Raw genomic sequence first — 18,434 nt, forward strand, 5'->3', positions numbered from 1 at the left:
CCTGTTCTGTTCATTCCCTCTGGGGCACCTGGCACTGGCCGCTGTCAGAAGACAGGACACTGGGCTAGATGGACCCTTGGCCTGGCCCGGTCTGGCTGTTTTTATGTGGACTTTATCCAATCTTTGTACATGCACAGGGTTGCACCCGAGATACCAGGCTCCATCACCAATTTCTCCTCCTAACAGAAACAACCTGCAGGGCCCTGAACTTTTGCTAACCACTAGGGCCTAGAGAGGGAACAAACAGCAAATTTCATGAGAGTCGGCAACAGTCTTGCGGGCAACCAGCACCTTTGAAAATCAGGGCTCATGGGTCTCACACTGGGCACTCAAAATCTGTGACCGCTGTCACACTTTCTGGAAAAACGACGAGGCGTCCTTGTGGCACCTCAGAGACTAACACATTTATTTGGGCATAAGCTTTCGTGGGCTAGAATAGAACCCACGAGAGCTTATGCCCAAATACATGTGTTAGTCTCTAAGGTGCCACAAGGACGCCTCGTTTTTGCTAATATAGACTAACCCAGCGACGCCTCTGAAACCTGACACTTTCTGGAGCGGCTGTGCCCATAAGCACCTACCTCAGGGCAGACGGCCAAGAACAGGGCAGACACCCCAACCTGGTGGTGGGTTCTATCATTAGATTTCACCAAACCAGTTTCAAATGGGAACTCCTGGCTCACATACACACCAACGACAGAGTTGCAGGGATCTGTCAATTCAAAGTGTCTTTCAAGGTGGACCCAGGAGGCAGCCCATGGGGATCTCTGGCTTCAGTTTAGAGTCTCGGACCCTTCAGAGTTCAAACAAAAGGATGGAAAATTTTCCTGTGGCTTTGTTTTATTACCTTCCTTCAGCTTCCAAGCCCCAATAGGGCCATCAACCAATCCTTTGTATTGCAAGTTCCTTAATGGCCCATCTGATTCTGATAGTCCTTCTGGAGGGGGTGGGGGGATGATGCCCATGCCTGGGTTCACAAGGGAGGGCAAACATTTTCAAAGTTATAAAGCAAAAACTTACATATTTTCTTATTCCCTGGAATCCACGCACTGCAAATAAGATTAATGCCGGCAGCAACTTACAAGCATTTCATGGAGTCTAAACAGTAAATACATTTGTGTAAGTCTAACACTTATTTTGAGCAAAACTAACAAACAGGGGACCTGCTCTGGTCTCCAGCTACAAGTCTGTCAGTTCTTAGCTTATGCCTGCAGCCAGGGCAAGGGCTGGCATCTGGCCTGCCACCGTCGCAACCGCCTTTGAAAATGTAAAGAAATCCAGCCCATTTCTTCAGCCAGGCCAGAGGCCGGCTGCTCGCTGGGGGCTCCCCCAGGGGAAGTTGGGAGATTTAGAATGAAATCTGTGGCCTCACCCAATAGCAAATTATGCAAAAAATAAAAGCTCCCATATTTTACCTATTACAGATTTTTCCTGCACAGACATCTCAGAACTAGCCAGTGCCCTTGTGCTGTGGATAAACGGAGGAGACTGCAGAGATTGGCGGCTACCAGGTGTCACGGACTCACAGATTGTGCCCACTCTTGGCCCCGTGCGGTCCGTGGGGGGTGCCCCTTTTAGTGAGACAGCCCTTCTCGGGGGTCCACTCTCTCTCGGGGTCAGGCCCCTCCACCTCCTGGATCTGCACCTCTTGGAGCCCTAGCACACCTGTTTCTCGCTGTGGGCCCCCTCGGGGAGTCCACACGCTCTGGACACCCCGGGCCTCCACCCCCAAAGGGGTTGATGCCACCCTGTTCTCTAGACCGGAGTGACTCTCAGCCAGCATGAAACAGGAGGTTTATTGAGAGTTGAACACAGCACAGGAAACTCTCAGGGCCTCCCTCAGCCCAGCACATCCCAGTCTCTGCATCTAGGTGGGCTCTGCCTGCTCCCCCCTCCAGCCCCGAGCCCCCCTGCTCCCAGCTGGGTATCTGAGATCACCGGCCCCAGGCCCCGCCTCTGTCCATTGTCTTCTCTCCAGGGAAACAGAGTTGTAAACTGGGGCCTCCTCTCCTCGCTTCTGTCCTCTGGCCAGAACCCGCTGCGTCTCCTCAGCTGGGCCTCCGGGTCACCAGGTCGCCAGGTCATCGGTCGCTGGGGTATCCATCCTCCTGGCCATCGGCTGGGTCCCCAAGTCCTCTCTCTGGTCCTCTGCAAAACAAACTCCCTCTCCCCTCACCTCATTAAACTAGTAACACCCAGGGAAACTGAGTCCCACCCCCTCTGCATGCAAACCATTGAAACTCCACAGAAAACAAGAAACCCCCCCACTACGTCACACCAGGGTTGCCAAACGCCACAGTAGAAGCACCTGAATAGACCAGAATCCAAGCCTGGCACCCTGAAGTGAGACTACTTAGAGTGCTGTAAATATTCCAGCTGACCCTGCGCCCGCATCCACCAGGCAGCCCCCTGCGCTTGATGCTCCAGCCATCAGGGCTACATTGAGTTGTGCATGGAACCGGTGTTGGTGCCTCTTCACCAGAGCCCCAAGCCGGCGGCAGGACACTTACCAGCAATACCCCAACCCACAGCAGCTTTCCCTCGCGTCACACCCCTAGCTTGGCTCGGGCCGGGCCGGACGGTCAGGTTTGAACCCCACTCTGGGAAATAGCCTCTTTGGCTCTAGACGCCACGAATCCTACTTGCAAAAGTGGGGGGATCCTCCCAGGCTCCTGTACAGGTACATTTTGTTTGACGTTAACCCTTGGGAAGTGGGGCCGGAACGAGGTGCTGGGTGTGTGATGTCCCCAGAGCTGAGATTGGGACATTGCCTGACATGTCACCCGTCACTGGCTATGTCACTGCAGCATTGGGCCTGTCTACACGGGCACGTTACAGCGCTGCAACTTTATTGCTCAGGGGTGTGAAAAACCACCCCCCTGAGCGCAGCAAGTTTCAGCGCTGTAACGTGCCCGTGTAGACAGTGCCCCAGTGCGGGGAGCTCTGCCCCTCGTGGAGGTGGGTTTTTAGAGAGCTGTGAGAGCGCTCTCCCCGCGCTCTGCCGCGACCTCACAAGCCACATTAAAGCGCTGCCACGTTGCCAGTGAAGACGCGCCAGGACTGGACACACTTACCTGGCCCCTCCCCTGGCAGGCTTGGGACAGGGGGCTCCCGTTTCTAAGCCCCAGGAACTGGGAAGCCTGCAGGGACAGTGCTCATTGCCCGTGCAGCTCTCGGTCTGACTCCCTCTTGCCTCCTCCCAGCTAGAGCAACCCGAGTCCAGCCCATGCTCTGAGCAGCCCCGCTGAGCCCTGGAAAACTTAAACCAGCGTCAGGCCATTTATCCTTGTCCTGCCTCTCTGGTCCCGTCTCCCAGCGACGCTGGGAAAGGCACAGCCCCGGCCAGCCGAGCCAGACTCTGGGTGAGCAGGAGCGGGCGCGGGAGCGAGGAAAGGGAAGACACAAGGCGAAGGAAGAGGACACCCGGGGTGCGGGGAGGTGTGACAGCCGGAGAGCAGGGCTCACATCCCAGCCGGAGGTGTCGCTGGGTCTCTCTCTGGCTCTGGATGATGAAGGCCCAACCCGCGGGTGGCAGATTTTGCTCCTTTCAGTCCCCATCTTTGCCCACTTGCTCTCCCCTTCTGGGGTTGTTAAGGGTCCCACAGGGGAGGGGTGGGGACTAGCCCATCCCCTCATTATTCTGTTCACTAATTAGGCCTAATTTCCGACACCCCGATTTTGGTCCATTCATTTCCAATTCCATGCGCCTCTTTTCTACCAGGCATGATCTCAACACAGCACCAGAGCAGGATCGCGCCTTATGGTCCGGTAGCCAGGCTGCCGGCCTGGGGCTTTCGCTGACGTGTAGGGAACAGGCTGAGTTGAGCTTGTTCCCGGGGATCCCTGCACGCCCCCTGCCAGCGGCCGCCCCCCTGGCCTCCTCCAGCAGTTGGGTGCCAGGGGGGACTCCCCGCGTAAGGCTGGAGCAAGGCGGCTGGGTGCTAAGCAGCGGGTTTGGCTGAGGTGCGTGTGGGACCCCGGAGAGGGCAGGCGAGGGAGCAGGGGACAGGGCGCTGGTGCCTGACCCGAATGCAGTGTGTTCTCAGGGAACCAGGGTGTGTGTATACAAACAAACTGCTCTCCGAACACGCCCAGCCCCTGCTCTGCCAGGCCCTGAAATCGGCTCCCTGCACCACAGCAGACGCGGGCACTAGAGCCCGCCAGAGCCAAGGACTCAAGGGTCCCTCAGAGACAAGGACAGGCAGCTCCTGCCACAGGGGCTCCTAAGCTGCCATCCGGGGGGGCTGCGTTGCAGCCAGAGAGCCCCCGCGGGCATTGTGCCCTGCCAGGTGCACGGGGGAGCTGTGCCGTGGGGAGGGCAAGGCCTGAGCTCAGGGGACAAGTCTGCGGCCGAGCCAGACGTGGGGAACACGAGCTGTCTGAGCTGTGTTGGCTGTGCCCCCGGGGGCAGGGGAGGGCGGCTGGCTGCCTGGCGCGGGGGATTCTGCCGGGCCTGGAGCGCGGGGCGTCCGACAGAGAAAGGCTTTGTGCTGCCAGGACAATAGAGCAACGGCCAGTCGCAGCCAGGGAGGCAGAGGGAGAAGGGGCAGCTGTGGGAGGGGGGGGCGTGCAGAGATGCCTTGTCTCTGGAGCTCTCCCACGTGGGGGGCAGCCCGGGGCAGCTGGCAGAACTTGGGCAGCAGGAGGCAGGTTGCCCCCCAGCCCTTGCAACTGAAGTGTTGTCCCCAGGGGAGAGAGCTTGCTGTAGCAACGGTGACCAGGGAGGGTTTGGTCTCTCCCCATTGGCAGCGGGACATTTAAACGCAGGGCTGGCGACAGGAGCTGAACTGAGGGAGGAGCGAGGTGGGGACGGGTAGAGGCACACAGAGGGGGCAGAGCGGACCCAGGCCATCGGAGCTCTAGGCAGGACAGCAGCCCCCGGCCGGCCAGGGCAGGGGACCAGCTGCTTGTGGGCGTCTTTAGCTCCCTGGGGACGAGCTCCTGGGCAGCGGGGTGGTTCCCGGCCCTGGCAGCAGACCCCACGGCAAGGCCCGTCCGTGATGGCCAGCCCCGAGGGTGCCAGCCCCCACCCAGGGAACCGGGCCATCCGCCCGCCTGCTGGGCTCATCTTCACCCCTGAGCTGGGTCCGTCACCCGTCGGCGACTTGTGCACGAACATGGGACATCTCAGCTGTGTGGAGAGGTACCTGCCCCCCATTCCTGGCCTGGGAAGGAGACGGGTGGGCAGGGGATGGAGGTGCGATGGGGTGGGTTGGGGATGGGCCCCAGGGTATTTGGCTAAACATTACTCTGCAGTGACCCCTTTTGGCCAGGTTAGGAACGGCCTCGGTGAGCTCCGTCAGAGACTGGGCCAGTCCACCCATTCACCCCGTGGGGAGCTCCGGCAGGGCGGGTGCTGGGGGAGATCTACGGACGGGGGTGGGTGACAGGAACCCTGCCCCCATGTGCGTGGGATGGGCCCAGCCTGGTAGCAGGATGAGAAGGGTGATGGTGAGTGAAGAAGGTAATAGCGGGTGTCAGGGTGATGGCGGGTGAGGAGGGTGATGGCGGGTGGAAGGGTGACAGTGGGTGAGAGAGTAACGGGGGGCGAGGAGGAGGATGGCGGGTGACAGAAGGTGAGGAGGGTGACGGCAGGCAAGGAGGGTGACGGCGGGCGAGGAGGAGGATGACAGCAGGCGAGGAGGGTGACAGCTGGTGACGGTGACAGTGGGTGGCAGGGTGATGGCAGGTGAGGAGGGTGATGGCGGGTGGAAGGGTGACGATGGGTGTCAGGGTGACAGCAGGCGAGGAGGGTGACAGCGGGTGACGGTGACAGTGGGTGGCAGGGTGACAGCAGGCGAGGAGGGTGACAGCGGGTGGCAGGGTGACAGTGGGTGGCAGGGAGACGGCGGGTGAGGAGGGTGACAGTGGGTGAGAGAGTAACGGCGGGCGAGGAGGAGGATGGTGGGTGACAGAAGGTGAGGAGGGTGACTGCAGGCAAGGAGGGTGATGGCGGGTGAGGAGGAGGATGGCGGGTGACAGCAGGCGAGGAGGGTGACAGCGGGTGGCAGGGTGACGGCGGGTGGCAGGGTGACGGCGGGCAAGGAGGGTGACGGCGGGTGGCAGGGTGACGGCGGGTGGCAGGGTGATGGCGGGCGAGGAGGGTGACGGCGGGTGGCAGGGTGACGGCGGACGAGGAGGGTGACGGCGGGTGGCAGGGTGACAGTGGGTGGCAGGGTGACGGCGGGCGAGGAGGGTGACAGCAGGTGGCAGGGTGACGGCAGATGAGGAGGAGGATGGCGGGCGGCAGGGTGGTCACGGGCTGCTCTCTCCCGCAGCATCACCCCAAGGAGAAGGCTGAGGCTGTCCCCAGACGCCCTGACTCCGAGCCCCTCTGGCTCCCAGCTGTTGGCTCCCACGGGAACGCCCACGCCCACAGGTCAGCACCAGCCCCTCTGCACAGCCCCCGCCCCCCGGCCAGCGCCCCACTGACCCGCTCTCTCTGTCCCAGGTGGCGCGCTGGAGCCCTCGCTCAGCCCCCAGGCCTGCAGCAGCAGCAGCAGCGAGGGCAGGTACCTGGAGGGGTGGGAGCGGGGAACAGGCAGCGTCGCTGTCTGGGGGCGTCCCAGGCAGGCTGGGGGGCAGAGCAGAGGCCCCGCTGTGTCTGTCCCAGGGGAGGGTTATTATGGGTCACCTGCAGCAAGCCAGCGCCTGGGGCTGAGACCCCGTTGGAGCAGTGGCCGGGGGGGTGTGTGTGTCCCCACGGGGGCCCCAGCCCCTGCAGCCCATGGGTCCCCCTGCAGTACGTGCCAGGCCGCTCGCACTCCCAGCACCCGCTGCTCAGGGGCTGCCCGGCCTCTGCCAGCCCTGGGGGGCTGCTCCGCTGCCTCGCAGTGCCACTGCTTCCCCCATGCAGCACAGCCCGCGCCAGCCTGGCTCTTCCCTGCCCCACGGGGAGCTCTGCTGCCAGCCTGCCGCACCGACCAGCCTCTGCTGCCACACCCGTCCATGCGCCCCCCACGCCCACAGATCCTCTGCACCAGCCTGCCCCCCCGAGCGATTTTACTGTATGTACTGGGGTGCTAGCCCCCCCACAGTGTGCCCCATAGCCCCCCACTGCTCCCCAGAGCCCCCCACCGTGTTCCTCCTAGCCCCCCATAGTGCTCCCCAAAGTCCCCACAGTGTACCCCATAGCCCTCCCCACTGCTCCCCAGAGCCCCCCGGCACATGCAGTGCTCCCCCTAGCTCCATTGGCACACGCAGTGCACCCCATAGCCCCCCCACACACACTGTCTGTGTGTCTGGCCGGGAGGCTGCTGCCCACTGGGGCCGCTCTGACCCCCTGGCTCTGGTTTCTCTTCTCAGCTGCAGTCAGATGCCCTCGCGTTGCAGCCTGCCCCGCTCCGTGAGTACCTGGGCTGTGTCCGAGGGGCTGGGAAGGGACCGTGCAGGGCATGGGCAGGGCCTGTGGGCCGCTGTCCTATCCCCCACCCCTGGGCTCGAGGGCACGAACACGGCCATTCTGCAGCCCCGGTACCCTGCCCTGGCGCTGCCGGGCACACTCTGCACCCCACTGGGTCGGGCCCTTCCACGTCCCCGGACGTGCCCCTATGGGCTGGCCAGTGCCTGCTCGTTCCCAGCCCCGAGGGGCGGGTACCGGGCCCCTTCAGAGCGTGCCTGGTGGGGAAGGAACCAGCCTTTCCCCCCCCCATCTGGCTCTTCTAGGCCAGGGCTCACTAGGGACTCGGGGGGTGAGGTGGGGGCGGCGTGATGGGCAGTACTGAAGCACGGGTGAGGCTGGCATCGCTGGCATGGATTTATACAGCCCTGCCTGGCACCGGTCCCAGCGCACTCGAGTTACAGCGAGACAGCGGCATGCACAAAGCCACAGGGCTGCGGCATCGGGCTAAGAACAGGGGCAGGATGGACGGGGCTGTCTCTGCAGGCCTGGCCCCTCTGCCCCATGACTGCTCCCTGCCTGGTACCCCGCCACACGCACCCCGCCCTGCACCCGCTCCATGCTCGGCCTAGCTCTGCACCCGTTCTGCCTGGCCCTGCCCCCATTCCGTGCCCAGCCCCGCCCTGCAGCGTCTCTGTGCCCCGCCCCGCCCTGCACCCGCTCCATGCTCGGCCCAGCTCTGCACCCGCTCTGCCTGGCCCTGCCCCCACTCCGTGCCCGGCCCCGCCCTGCACTGTCTCTGTGCCCCGCCCCGCCCTGCACCCGCTCTGCCCGGCCCCGCCCTGCACCCGCTCCATGCTCGGCCCAGCTCTGCACCCGCTCTGCCTGGCCCTGCCCCCGCTCCGTGCCCGGCCCCGCCCTGCACCGTCTCTGTGCCCCGCCCCGCCCTGCACCCGCTCCATGCTCGGCCCTGCTCTGCACCCACTTCGTGCCTGGCCATGCCCTGCACCCGCTCCGTGCCCAGCCCTGCCCTGCCCCCGCTCTGTACCCTGCCCTGCACCCGCTCGGCCCCGGCCTGCACCCGCTCTGCTCCATGCCCGGCCCCGCCCTGCCTGGCCCTGCCTCCGCTCCGTGCCCGGCCCTGCCCTGCCCCGCTCCATGCCCGGCCCCGTCCTGCCCCCGCTCCACCCGCCTCCTGCTCTGACACCAGCACGTTTTCCTTCCCCACTCACCCCCTGTCCTGGGCAGCCTTGTCATGGCTCCCTCCCTTCTGCCCTCCCCCAGAGCAAGTGCCTGCGCGGAGCCCGCCAGGGACCAGGGGAAGGAAGTGCCAAGGGGAGTGGGGGCAGTGCTGTCTGATTTGCCCAGGGGGGTATTTGGGGAGCACGGCCGTGTGCTGGGGACAGACTGAGCTGGGAGGCTGGGGCATTTGGGGTCACCCCCTGCCCTGCAGCTCTGGGTGCCTGCACTGCCACGCCGCGGGGGCTCACAGCCCGGCACCAGCACACCAGTTACTGTTCACAGGGTGACCCCCACGCCCCACAGTCCCGAATCGCCCCCAAACTGTCTGCCCTCCCCTGGGCCCCTCACAGCCTGTGGGGTTTGCTGCCCCCAACAGCAGCTGGTCGATTTCCCCGGGGTTTGACTCTTCCAGGCACAGCGCTGGGCTGGGGGTTCGTAAAGGTCAAACCTCGGAGGTCTGAGCGCCGCCAAGGCAGCCGAGGCTGCGCCCAAACATGAGCACCCACCCGTGCCCCCCTGTGGGAGCCTTACCAGGGGCTGGAGCTGCAGCCTGCCCGGGGAGCAGGGACGTCCGGCGCTTGCAGACAGGGCCCCACCTGGGTCAGGCAGGGCTCAGGCGCCGAGAGACGGAGCCGGTCGCTTTGCCCTGCTTGTGCGTGGGCTCAGGGCAAGTCCCGCGCCAGGCTGGCCAGGGGCAGGGGGAGGCATGGCCAGAGGGAAGCCAGACGGGGTGACGCTGCTGGTGCTGGTTTTGCCTCTCTCCCCTGTCCCTGTGTCTCTGACACTCCGGCTTCCCCTCGTCCCCTCTCCCAGGGCAGCTCTGGCCTCTCTCCTGCTCCAGCCCCTGGGACGGACGGCGAGATCCTGACTGGGGATTTTTCCAGGGTGAGTGGATCGTACCCGTCCCGTGAGCTCGCCGCCCCCCAGCCCAATCGCTCCGCAAGGGCCCATCACCCTGGGCAGTGACCGAAATCCTCGTTCCCCTGTCCAGAGCCCAGGCCCCCGCCCGTCCTCCCCGTCCCAGGAGGGTGCCAGCTGCCCCTCCAGCACCATATAGTGAACATGCGTGCCCCAGGGGCCAGTCTGGGACTGAGGGCAGGTTTTCACTGGGGTGGGGGGCGATTTAAGATACGCCAATTCAGCGACGCGAATAGCGTAGCTGAATTCGACCTATCGGAGCCGACTTACCCCGCTGTGAGGACGGCGGCAAAATCGACCTCCGCGGCTCCCCATCAACGGCGCTTACTCCCACCTCCGCTGGTGGAGTAAGAGCGTCGATTCGGGGATCGATTGTCACGTCCCGACGAGACGCGATAATTCGATCCCCGAGAGATCGATTTGACCCAGCCTCAGGTGAACGCCTCACCTCTCGGCTCCAGGGAAGGTAGGACGTGTGTGCGTGTGGGGGAAGGAGACATCCTGCTCCAAGGAGGGCAGAGCATGTGGGGGAGGGGGGGCATCCCACTCCAGGGAGCACAGGGCGTGTGTGTGGTGGCAGACAGGGGATACATATGTCCCTCCCTAGGGAGAGCAGGGATATCCCTTCAGCTCTGTTTTTGTGCCAATGCCTGTCTCTGTTGGTGCCCCCAGCCCTGCTCTCTGCCGCTGGAGGATGGCCAGCACCGGGATCTGCGTTACGTCAGCCCCGCCACAGTAAGTGTGAAATGCGCCCACTGCTGCGTAACAGCGCGCACGGACCCCATGCTTGTAAAACAACTCTTATTAAGAACCGCAGCGCGATGCAGCAGCCGCAGCTGACATTCCAGCCATGTGCACACAGACCAATGGCTGTCTGGGTGTGCCGGCTGTCCAGCTCTGCTCCGCTGCTGTCTCGGTTTGCTCTCCACCACTGTCCTCCGTCTGCAGCTACGCACGTGCCCAGCGTCCCAGAGCAGCTTGTAGCATTGCCCTTTGCCTCTGCTGTGTGTGGCTACTGACGGCTGGACCCCACTCTGCTCCCCTGTACGTAGGGGACTCGGCTCCTTGGCTCCTCTGTCACAGCGGCTGCGCTGCCTGCCTGCGTGGCGTTGTCTGAACTGCTTCCCTCCTGCGCACTGTCCCTCCACTGGGCTACAGCAGCCGGCCCGTCCGGGGAAGCAAGTCCAGCTCTCTGACTCCTTCGCTTTGCTGGGGTCCCTGGGAGTCACACTGCTGTGATCCACCATTGCCCTTCCTGTCTGCTCGGCCTTCGCCATCGCTCCCCGGGCTGCGGGCACTGCCAGGGCTCCTTCCCATTGCTGGGTGGGTACCTGGGGAAGACGTCTTGTGCTTTGGATTCTGCCGCAGTGAGCTGCAGTCCGGACGCAGGGCTGGTGCAACCTATTAGGCGACCTAGGCGGTCACCTAGGGCACTAGCATTTGGGGGGCGGCATTTTCTTCGTTGTCGGCATTTAGGCGGAGGGAGCTGGGCAGGGGGGTGTGGGGAGGGCCGCCTGCAGCAAGTGGGGGTGGAGCGGCACGCAGGAGAACTCCCCGCCCCAGCTCACCTCTGCTCCGCCTCCTCCCCTGAGCACGCTGCCCCACTCTGCTTCTCTCCCTCCCAGGCTTGTGGCGCCAAACAGCTGATTGGCACCACAAGCCTGGGAGGTGGGAGAAGTGGAGCAGCGCTGGCGTGCTCGGGGAGGAGGCAGAGCGGGGGGGGGGCTGCTGCGGGAGGGGTGGGGGTGCTTCAGGGCAGGAGGGGGGCGGGGAGCTGCCACACGGCTCCCTGGGCGGGGGGGAGCTGCCGCGGGGGAGGGGGGCGCTTCAGGGCGGGAGGGGGGCGGGGAGCTGCCGCACGGCCTGGGGAGGAGGAGGGCGCAAAGTGGAAGTTTCGCCTCGGGCGCGAAACATCCTTGCACCGGCCCTGCCGGGACGCCAGACCTTGCAAAATGTACCTTCAGCGTCCTGATCACAATTCTCACCGCGCATCCTCCAGCTTGCCCACCACCCACCTCCACTGGGCCGCGTAGTTCCTGGCATTAGCAGAGGGCAGGTCTGGTCCCACCTTTCCCCAGGCTGGGGTTAGGATCTCCTGTGGCTGCAGTCTCGCTGTATTCTTTGCGCTGCTCACGCAGTTCCATGTCCTGATCTCATTCATGCCTGGCCAGCAGGTCCGCTCCCCGGCTTGTCTCCGGCAGGCCCCAGGTCTTACAGTGTCAGCTCCTAAATCGCTGGGATTACTGCCCAGTCCCCTTGAAACAACCCCCGTCTTCTGCACCCAGCGCATCCCTCCCCTGGCAGTCGGGGGAGCCTGCGCCTTGCAGCCTGGCCAGCCCTGGAGCCTGCATCGTTTCACTGCCCCCAGCCTGGCTGGACGGCCGGGAGCCCCCCGGGGAGAGACTGCCCCACACAGCATCTGTGTGAGCTCTGCCTGCTCTGCAGACCGGCCGCCAGCAGCGCAGTTCCTTGCCCTCACCTAGCACTGCTGCCTCGATAACACGTGTTGCAGGCGCATGGGAGCACCCAGCCGCAGCGTGGGCTCGGTCTGCACGTGCAGCTGGTGATCAAAGGGAACTGCTGGAACCAGGCGCCCTGTCACAGAGTGTGGGGGAGACAAGGCCCTGCACCCCCGGGTTCCTGCGATTCACCAGGACTCTCAGCCAGCCAGTAGAACAGAAGGTTTATTTAGACGACAGGAAGACAGTCCAAGACAGGTCTTGCAGATACAGACAACAGGACCCCCTTAGTTAGGTCCCTCTTGGGGGGGGGGGCAGGGAGGCCAGAGCCCCATCTGGGCTCCCCTTCATTTTCCCAGCCAGCTCCAAACTGAAACTCTCCAGCCCCCTCTCCTCTGCCTTTGTCTCTTTCCCGGGCCAGGAGGTCACCTGATCTCTTTGTTCTCCAACACCTTCAGTTGGCACCATTGTAGAGGAAGGGCCCAGGCCATTAGTTGCCAGGAGACAGAGTGTCGGACATTCTCTGTGCAGACAGTATCACAGGGGCCCTCTTGGGCTCTGCAACAATCACACACCCTGATCCCCCCCACCTAGATACCTAAGAAATGCATAGGGGAAACTGAGGCACCCACACAGTATTCAGGGAAAACATTAAGAACAGTCCCACTTCGTCACACTGAGCACATCCCCTTCCTGTGCCCGGCAGGGCTTGGCACCAGTGCTGCCCCTAGCCCTCCTCCTGAGTCCCCCCTGCAGCGCCAGTGGCTCGGCAGGGCTGCGCACAAGGGGCTGTGATTTTCATCGCTCTTTCCAGTGCCCATGCCCGCGCCACACCGCTGTGCTAGCTGTCTGCAGGGCCCACGGGCGTCTGATGGGCAGGAGCAGAATCTGCACAGGCAGCTGCCCGTTCCTCCACATCGCTGGACTCCTTCCACCGCCTTTGCCCCAGGCATTTTCGTGCTGGCTCCATTTTGCAGGGGCCGGCTGGAATCCCTCAGAGATGAGCAGGTCTCGAGTGTAGGGCACCTCAGTTCCCTTCGGCTCACCTGAAATCTGTTTCCACGCCCCCTGCACTGCTGCCCATGTCTGTGTTCTGCCCTCGTTTTGATCCTTTCCCTGGACTGTTCAGCTGGCCTTGCTCTTTGGAGGCATTTCTCTAGGGCTAGAGCCGTTTCCCTGTACACTGGAATCACGTGTCCTCTCACTGATTAGGGAACCTGTTACGTCTTCACAGCTCCATGCGCATGCCTGAGCTCTCAGCTCCATGCTGCAAGAGCATGGCTCCGGCTCCTTCTGTCCGGGGCCCCAGGACCCAAACGCCTCGATCTGCCATTCCAGTGTTTCATGCGTTGTTCCTGGCAACAGGGTCTCCCGTGCCTCGCCTCCTTTCCCCCCAGTAGGATACTACAAAATCTTCCCCTTTGCTGCATCATCTCCATCCCCGCTGGCCAGTTCTCCATACAGACTCATTTCTGACCCCTACGGCTGCCATGCCTGGGCAGAGGGTTTGCTGGCAATCCAGCTCTCTCCGTGCTCTGCGTCCTTCCGAGCTGCCTGTTCGCTCTGCTTCTAGCGGCTGCATCGTGGGCCTGTTAATCGTCCCCGTTTCGTGCTGTGTGTCTCACTAGCCTGACGCTGCCACCCCGTGTGCTGGGGAGTGACAGGAAAGGACTAAAACTAAAGCGGCCCAGGTGCCATTATTTGCAGAGGAGCTGCCCCAGCAGCCAGCATTCCAGCCACATGCCCACAGACTGACTGCCTGGTGCTTCCCCCATCTCTGACCCCAGTCAGGAACTGCACAGGGTGAGGGAAACAGCACTAGCCCTAAAGCTGCTCTGTGTCCACACCCCTGCTCCTGCCCAGGCCCTCTGCTGCCTGCCTCCCTGCCACCCACAGAAAGACGCAGCACAAAGTCACACGCCTGATGGGCAGCAGAGCCAGAGGGAATCTGGATCGGCAGGGACTGTGGCAGGGACTGTATGGGGGGTGCGGGTCAGGATTGGGGGCATCGGACCAGCTATGTGTGGGGACCTTATGCCCCGGTGGAAACATGGACTCGCTGCTGGGGCGCCCCCACGTGGCTGGGCATGGCACAGCAGCTCTCCTCATCTCGCGCCCCTGCTGACGGCTGATCCCAGCCCAGCAGTTCTGCCTCTTCTCACGACTCAGCCCTCCAGCCAGATCATGCTTAGTCCCCCCTTTCCGGGGAACTACATCCAACAACCGTCTGGTCGGCCGCCCCCCGTCGGGGCCCATAACCCCACCCCCCCCGGGCTCCCACCAGGCCACAGCCCCTTGGGGGCTTCTCGCCGCCTTCCCCAGAGCAGGTAGGGGAGCCCAGGCCTGGCCTCTGTCCTGGGTTCCAGCCCAGGGACCCTAGGACAGGCAGTCTAGGGTCACTCCACCAGACTCCCGGCTGTTGCCTCTGTGGTCTTCTGCCTACCCAGCCGGCCAGCAGCCCTCTCTAGGTTCACCCTTCTCTGCCCTCTTCGGTCCCCCTCGCCTGTTCCTCCACTGAACCCCTCCCAGGGTCTCGCTCTGCAAGCCCAGAGCCTGCACTTCCACCAGGGCTCCCCACCCCAAGGGCTGCTCGGGGTCTCTCCTGGCCTCTTGCCAGACACTGCTCTCCTCAGGCGAGGGTCCCAGGGCAGCTCTGCCCCAGGGCTTCCTCCTTGACCCTCCTCCTCTCTCCAACCTTGCCCCGCAAGGGACCACTGAGTGCGTCCCTCGCTCCCTGCAGCCCCCGTCTGCTGACCCCCCACCTGGAGGTACCCCACACGCCAGGCTCCAGGGGACCAGGGGTTAACTGGCCAATCCTGCTCCAGTTAACTCTTTCAGAGCCAGGATGGAGTACACCCCTCGCACCCTGGCCATGCGACGCTGCACCCTCAGCACGTTGGGCCCAATGCCTGACGCGAGGGGCCTGGCAGGTGGGGGGAGGAGGAGCCCAGAGCTGCCATGACGCAGCCTCTCGGGAGCTCATCCCCCTCCCCATTTCAACCCCCCCAGGTGGCTTCCCTGCTGTGCGGCCAGTTGGCTGGGGTGGTGGAGGAGTACGTGGTGGTGGACTGTCGCTATCCCTATGAATATGCGGGGGGACACATAAAGGTAAGAGCCTGGCTCAACCGGTCCTGCCCCCAGCAACTTCCCGCACGCAACAGGTTGCCTGCCGTGCAGAGACAGCTCCCGCTAGGTGTCACAGAGCGGGGCAGGACTGGCTTTGGGGGGAGCTCCCGGCTACTCCAGCCCCGGCCTGTTCCAGCAGGGGGCGCTGTGGAGAGGGGGGCAGCGCTGGCTGTGGGGATCATGAAATTATTAAAATCCTATAAGCATCATGCAGGATCCTGGGCTGCCCAGTGTTTTGCCTGGGGAAAAGGGGGCAGGGGCCATGGCACTTTGCCAGCTCCCAGTTGACCCCATCTATGGGATGCTCCCCCAGCCCTGAAGGCGGGGAAGGAGCACTGAGCCCTGGTCCTGCCTGTGCTGCCCCCCCACCCGCTGCACCCCTCTGACCTCCTTGCTCTCGCGCAGGGCGCCCTCAATCTGTACCGAGAAGAGCAGCTGGCGAGGTGGTTCCTGCCGGATCCCTTGGGCACGACCCCGTGCCCCCGCAGCAGTGTCCTGATCTTCCACTGCGAGTTCTCCTCTGAGAGAGGCCCCCGATTGTAGGTGCCTTGGGGGCCCGCCCAGCTCCCCCCACTCTCTGCCTGCTCATCCCCCTGCCAAGGTCTCTGTGATAGAGAGGAGCCGCACAGTTGGGGACACTGGAATGCCTACCCGGCTGAGATCAACATAAGAACATAAGAACGGCCGTACCGGGTCAGACCAAAGGTCCATCTGTCACGGACTCACAGATCGTGCCCACTCTTGGCCCCGTGCGGTCCGTGGCGGGTGCCCCTTTTAGTGCGACAGCCCTTCTCGGGGTCCACTCTCTCTCGGGGTCCGTCCCCTCCATCTCCTGGATCCGCAGTATCCTGTCTACCGACAGTGGCCAATGCCAGGTGACCCAGAGGGAGTGAACCAACAGGGCGCGCCTGGCTCCCATCCCAGCACTGCTGCCCAGCCGGGGGCACCTCGCTGCTCCACTCCCAGGGCAGCAGTGGCAGCCTGTGGTTGCAGGTGCCCCCCAAGGCTCTATGTCCTATTGGGGTGAGGCCAATGCCTGGCTCTGGTGGCTGGGGCTGGCCAGTCTTGCTGGCTCCAGGCTCCATTAACCCCACAGTGCCTCCCACAGCTGCCCCCTGCCACACTTCCTTCCTGCCCTCACAAGCTCACTTCGGCCAATCAGACTCACCCACTCTGCCCCGTCCTGTGGCCCCTGTGGGTGCAGGGGGGTCCCTAGAGTGACAATGGGGAGGGGCTCAGTGGTGAAATCCCTCTATCATTGGGCAGGTGCCGCAGCCTGAGGAGAATGGACCGTGATGCCAATCGGTACCCGGAGCTCTGGTACCCAGAGCTGTATGTGCTACGTGGCGGCTACAAGGAATTTTACCAGCACTTCCAGGTACCTAGGGGGCTATTGCAGGGGAGGGGGTTGCATAGCCTAGAACAGAACCCAGGAGTCCTGGCTCCCAGCCCCCTGCTCTAACCACTAGACTCCATTTCCCTCCCCAGGGGACGTGTCACATGCTCTCGCTCTCTCTCTAGGATCTCTGCGAGCCCCAGGGCTATGTCCACATGCGACACAAGGACTTCCGAGCCGAGCTTAGGAACTACCAGCGGAGGAGACAGCCTTGGAGCCTGCGCAGGATCCGCAAAGAGCTTTTCAAGCCCCTGTGCCCAGGGTCTCCCTTCCCATAGCAACCCAGAGCCCGTCCATGACTCACAGCGAGGTACCCACTAGCCCCACCCCTTGCCTCTGAAATGGAGCTGCCCCTTTCCTGTTTGGCAAGTCAGACCTTCTCCTGCTGGCTGCCTCTGGAGCTCCAGCATCCCAGCTGTAATTTAAGACTCTAGCCTTTATGGTTGCAAAAAAAACCTTCAAAATAGGGCTCTGTGAATGAACCTGATGCAGTGACGTCTTCCTGAGTCTGCAGGCAGCCTGAAATGATAGCTCTGCGAGGTTGAACAGCTCCATTCAGCTCGTTGGATGTTGACTTGATGGCAGCATTGTTCACTTTTCATTTCGGACCCAGACACACAGGACAGAGGAGGAGTCATCATTTCATGGAGACCTGCACAATTTGCCTTTATTGGTGTCACATTTTAGTGCCTCGAAAGGGTGGAGTTTGGTCTGTGGGTGGAGCTTGGGTGCACATCACTCCTTCCCCCTCCAACTGACCTCTGCCCCTGTCCCAGGGCAGTGATTGACAGGAGTTTCCCCCCCCCCCCCCGCAGGGATGCCCTCAGTCCCTTCCCCTCCTCTCGCTCCCCTTCTTGCCAGGCAAATACAATAAAAGTGCAGCAGCATGAGTAAGTCAAACCTGGACTGATGCAGCAGCAGGTTTAAGGCCTGGCTCTTTGTGGTCACCTTGGTCTCCTCTTGTTCCCTCCTCCTGTTGTCCTGACATTTCCTTTTACTCTTGCCTTCCTCCTTCCCCTCCGCACATGCTCCCTCCCCTCTCCTGCTGAGCCACTCCTGGGAAATCATGCCTCGCCAATCTACTAGAATTCTTTGAGGAGGTCAACAAGCATGTGGACAAGGGGGATCCAGTGGATATAGTGTACTTAGATTTTCAGAAAGCCTTTGACAAGGTCCCTCCCCAAAGGCTCTTAAACAAAGTAAGCTGTCATGGGAAAAGAGGGAAGGTCCTCTCATGGATTGGTAACTGTTAAAAGATAGGAAATAAAGGGTAGGAATAAATGGTCAGTTTTCAGAATGGAGAGAGGACAATAGTGGTGTCCCCCAGGGGTCTGTACTGGGCCCAGTCCTATTTAACGTTCATAAATGATCTGGAAAAAGGGGTGGCAAAATTTGCAGATGATACAAAACTACTCAAGATAGTTAAGTCCCAGGCAGACTGCAAAGAGCTACAAAAGGATCTCACAAAACTGGGTGACTGGGCAACAAAATGGCAGATGAAATTCAGTGTTGATAAATGCAAAGTAATGCACATTGGAAAACATAATCCTAACTATACATATACAATGATGGGGTCTAAATTAGCTGTTACCACTCAAGAGAGATCTTGGAGTCATTGTGGATAGTTCTCTGAAATCATCCACTCAATGTGCAGTGGCAGCCAAAAAAGCGAACAGAATGTTGGGAGTCATTAAGAAAGGGAGAGATAAGATAGAAAATATCATGTTGCCTCTAGATAAATCCATGGGACACCCACAACTTGAATACAGTGTGCAGATGTGGTTGCCCCATTTAAAAAACAATTATATTGGAAAAGGTTCAGAAGAAGGCATCTCACCATATGAGGTGAGATTAATAAGACTGGGACTTTTCAGCTTGGCAAAGAGACGACTAAGGGGGGATATGACAGAGGTCTATAAAATCATGACGGTTGTGGAGAAAGTGAATAGGGAAG

General features: G+C 61.9%; 1 protein-coding gene across 1 annotated transcript; it reads left to right on the forward strand.

The window, feature by feature from the left end:
- The first annotated feature begins 4,858 nt into the window (after nt 1–4,858).
- Nucleotides 4,859–17,273, forward strand: LOC128841005 (M-phase inducer phosphatase 3-like). Its single transcript, XM_054035628.1, has 10 exons — nt 4,859–5,143; nt 6,279–6,379; nt 6,452–6,512; nt 7,306–7,345; nt 9,416–9,466; nt 10,172–10,234; nt 14,968–15,066; nt 15,490–15,623; nt 16,351–16,462; nt 16,606–17,273. Exons 1-10 carry the CDS (start codon nt 5,001–5,003, stop codon nt 16,756–16,758), a joined length of 957 nt encoding a protein of 318 aa, XP_053891603.1. The 5' UTR covers nt 4,859–5,000; the 3' UTR covers nt 16,759–17,273.
- The last annotated feature ends 1,161 nt before the right edge of the window (nt 17,274–18,434 follow it).

This window comes from Malaclemys terrapin, chromosome 7, assembly GCF_027887155.1.
Source record: "Malaclemys terrapin pileata isolate rMalTer1 chromosome 7, rMalTer1.hap1, whole genome shotgun sequence".
NCBI lineage: Eukaryota > Metazoa > Chordata > Testudines > Emydidae > Malaclemys > Malaclemys terrapin.

Excerpts from the sequence above, each read along its gene's own strand:
- LOC128841005 (XM_054035628.1), top strand. The coding sequence starts at position 5,001 with ATGGCCAGCCCCGAGGGTGCCAGCCCCCACCCAGGGAACCGGGCCATC. Across the intron at positions 10,235-14,967 it reads GTTACGTCAGCCCCGCCACA|GTGGCTTCCCTGCTGTGCGG; the intron begins GTAAGTGTGAAA and ends CAACCCCCCCAG. Across the intron at positions 16,463-16,605 it reads AATTTTACCAGCACTTCCAG|GATCTCTGCGAGCCCCAGGG; the intron begins GTACCTAGGGGG and ends CTCTCTCTCTAG.